At 55.6% G+C, this 2666-nt stretch overlaps 1 protein-coding gene across 1 annotated transcript in view; it reads left to right on the plus strand.

Annotated features, from left to right (window-relative positions):
• Positions 1–2666, plus strand: part of DCHS1 (dachsous cadherin-related 1) — a 62352-nt gene that overhangs the window by 47449 nt on the left and 12237 nt on the right. The window contains exon 13 of the mRNA XM_015418978.1: positions 681–806. Within this exon, the coding sequence (XP_015274464.1) occupies positions 681–806 (126 nt within the window). The remainder of the gene's footprint in view (positions 1–680; positions 807–2666) is intronic.

Consider the following 2666-nt stretch of genomic DNA (forward strand, 5'->3'; position numbering starts at 1 on the left):
TCCCGCCCCCGCGCCAGCCCTTCCCCAACAGCTCAGTGTCCTGAAATGGCACGCGGGGCCCGGGGAAATGGTCCGTGCACACTGGGTGACCCATTGGATTTGGGCTCCATTGGGCTGGTAAATGGGTGGACCTGTGAGGGGTGCAGTAATGGGGGGGTGTGAGAGAGAGAGAGAACGAATGAACGAATGAACTCCGGAGGGTCTTTGGGAGGCACGTTTGTACCAAGAACGGAGGCTGTTTGCATCCGTCCCTCCCCTGAGCCGGCCGTGGCTGAGAGGGCAGGGTACAAATTTAATAAATAAATAAACTTGTGGAGGGTGGGGGGCAGGGGAAGTGTCTCCCCCCTCAAGCCCCCCTCAAGTCCCACTCTCCACAAAATATCTCCAGCCCGATAGCAAGCCAATATTTTAGTATTTATCTGCTTAATGTGTATGCCCTGCCTGCCTCCTCCGGGGGGGGGATGGGCAAAGCAGCTCCCCTCCTCCCCCTCCTTGCCTCCACTCATCCTCACAACAGCCCTGCAGAAAGTGTGTGCCTGGCCCCAGGTCACCCAGCAAGGGTCCGCAGCATGAGTGGGGACTCGAACCGGGAGCTCCGAGCCCAACACTGTGGCCCCTGCCCCCGCTCTGGCTCTCGCTAAGGATCCCTGGCCCGTCTCACCCACCTCTCTCCACTGCAGGAGCCAATGGACAGGTCTCCTATGGCGCTTCCCCCGGAGAGGACTTCTCCATCGACCCCACCACGGGCCTCGTCAGCACCCGGCGCTCCTTGGACCGCGAGGAGCAGGCGGAGCACCTGCTGACAGGTAACGGGCCCAGGCGTGGCTGGGCTGAGGAGGGGGGCAGGGGTCCCGTGCGCAGGTAAGGGGCCCCCCAAACCCGTGGCTGCCTCTCCCCACAATGAACAAAATAGATACCATGAGATGGCAACAAATAGGCACAGGCTCTTCTTTAAATTTACTTATAAATAATGTAAGGGTGCTCAGTAGAACTTAATATCACATACAATCCTTGTTATTTGTATCGATACAAGTACTACAAAAGACATTATTGTCCACTTCTTGCAACAACCCATTGAAACAAACGACAGCATGCTCTGTTACACATGTGAAAGACTCTGACGGGTCCCGGACTCAATGCTCCCTGTAAGCTATGAAGTCCTGTGAGCAAAAATTCTACTTTGTGAGCTCCTGGCACTAAAGTTGTGAGCGAGCGATTTGGCTGCTGTATAAATGAGTTTGCTCTGGAGCCCCATCCCTTCCCGAGCGGAGACAGAAATCTGTGAGCCGGAGGCTAAAGAACTGTGAGCTAGCTCACACTAACTCAGCTTAGAGGGAACACGGGTCCCGGTTTACTTTCAGCCCATTTCTTTGTCTTTATCAAAGAATCCTCACTGCACATAATATATAAAAATACAAAATACAAAAAAATACAGAAAGGTCACCAAACAAACAGCAGACATACAATGAAGATACAAGTCATCTGTTACTTTACTCACCACATAAATTCTACATAGATGGAAGACTTCTGAAATTGCTTCTGTGGGACATCGCTCCTAATTCGAGTCTGCCTTCACTGTATAGGACATGCCATTAATTTAAAGAAGGCTCTGTGGATATTTGTTGCCATCTCATGGTGTATATTTTGTTCATGTCAGGCTACAGGTCCGTGAGCCTGCAATTTGGCGTGCCTCCCCCCACAAGGCAGCTGTGGGCATCTTCTCTCTCCTCGGCTCACTTGGGAGCGAGCGCTGGGCACGGGCGGGCGGCGTTGGGTGGGGGTGGGGGTGGGGGGGATTTAGGACTGTGAGAGGCTCAGCTGGAGTGTCTGGGAAAGCCGGTTTCCCACCCTTATGCCTGCAAAAGCAGACTTGAGAAAGGGTTTGGTTTTGGCCTGACGAAATGACAGAAATGAATTGGGACAGAACTGGACCTGGCTTGCGTGACCGAGACCTGGGTGCGGAGCGGGGAGACTGTAGCTCTCTCCCAGCTTGCCCCACCCGGGTTTTCGGTCCTACACCAATTCCCGGAATAGGGGGCGGGGGGGGAGGAGTGGCGATACTTGTGCGAGAGGCTTACTCCTTCAGGGCACTCCCGGCCGCGGAGATCACGGGCATAGAGTGTGTCGGTCTGGTGCTGGAGGCTGAGGAGAGTTTGGCGATCTGGCTGGTGTACCGACCGCCTAACGCACCGGCCAGTAGTCTGCTGTCCCTACTGGAGGCCGTAGCAGGCTAGGCGTTGGAGCACCCTCGGCTTTTAGTCTTGGGTGACTTCAACGTCCATGCTGATGACGCGGCCTTGTGTCGGGCTACGGACCTGGTGGCGTCCATGGCGTCGCTGGGACTCTTCCAACTGGTATCGGCTCCCACGCATCAGGCCGGGCACACGCTCGATCTGATCTTCGCGGCGGGGAGTATAGTGGACCGGATTACCACAGTGGAGGTACCATGGTCGGACCACTATGCCCTGAAGGCTCGTGTAAGTGTCCTGCCCCGACCCTGTTTAGGCGGCGAGCAGATTTTAGCTCGCCAGCGGAGCTTGATGGACCCAATGCGGCTTCAGATGGCTCTGCGGGACCCGATGCCCCCTGACGGTTCGTTAGATGAGCTTGTGGAAGATTGGCACAGCCGATTCGCCACGGCCATCGACGTGATCGCTCCTCTGCGT

Source organism: Gekko japonicus, unplaced genomic scaffold (genome assembly GCF_001447785.1).
Source record: "Gekko japonicus isolate JY-2015 unplaced genomic scaffold, Gekko_japonicus_V1.1 scaffold3134, whole genome shotgun sequence".
Classification (NCBI taxonomy): Eukaryota; Metazoa; Chordata; class Lepidosauria; order Squamata; family Gekkonidae; genus Gekko; species Gekko japonicus.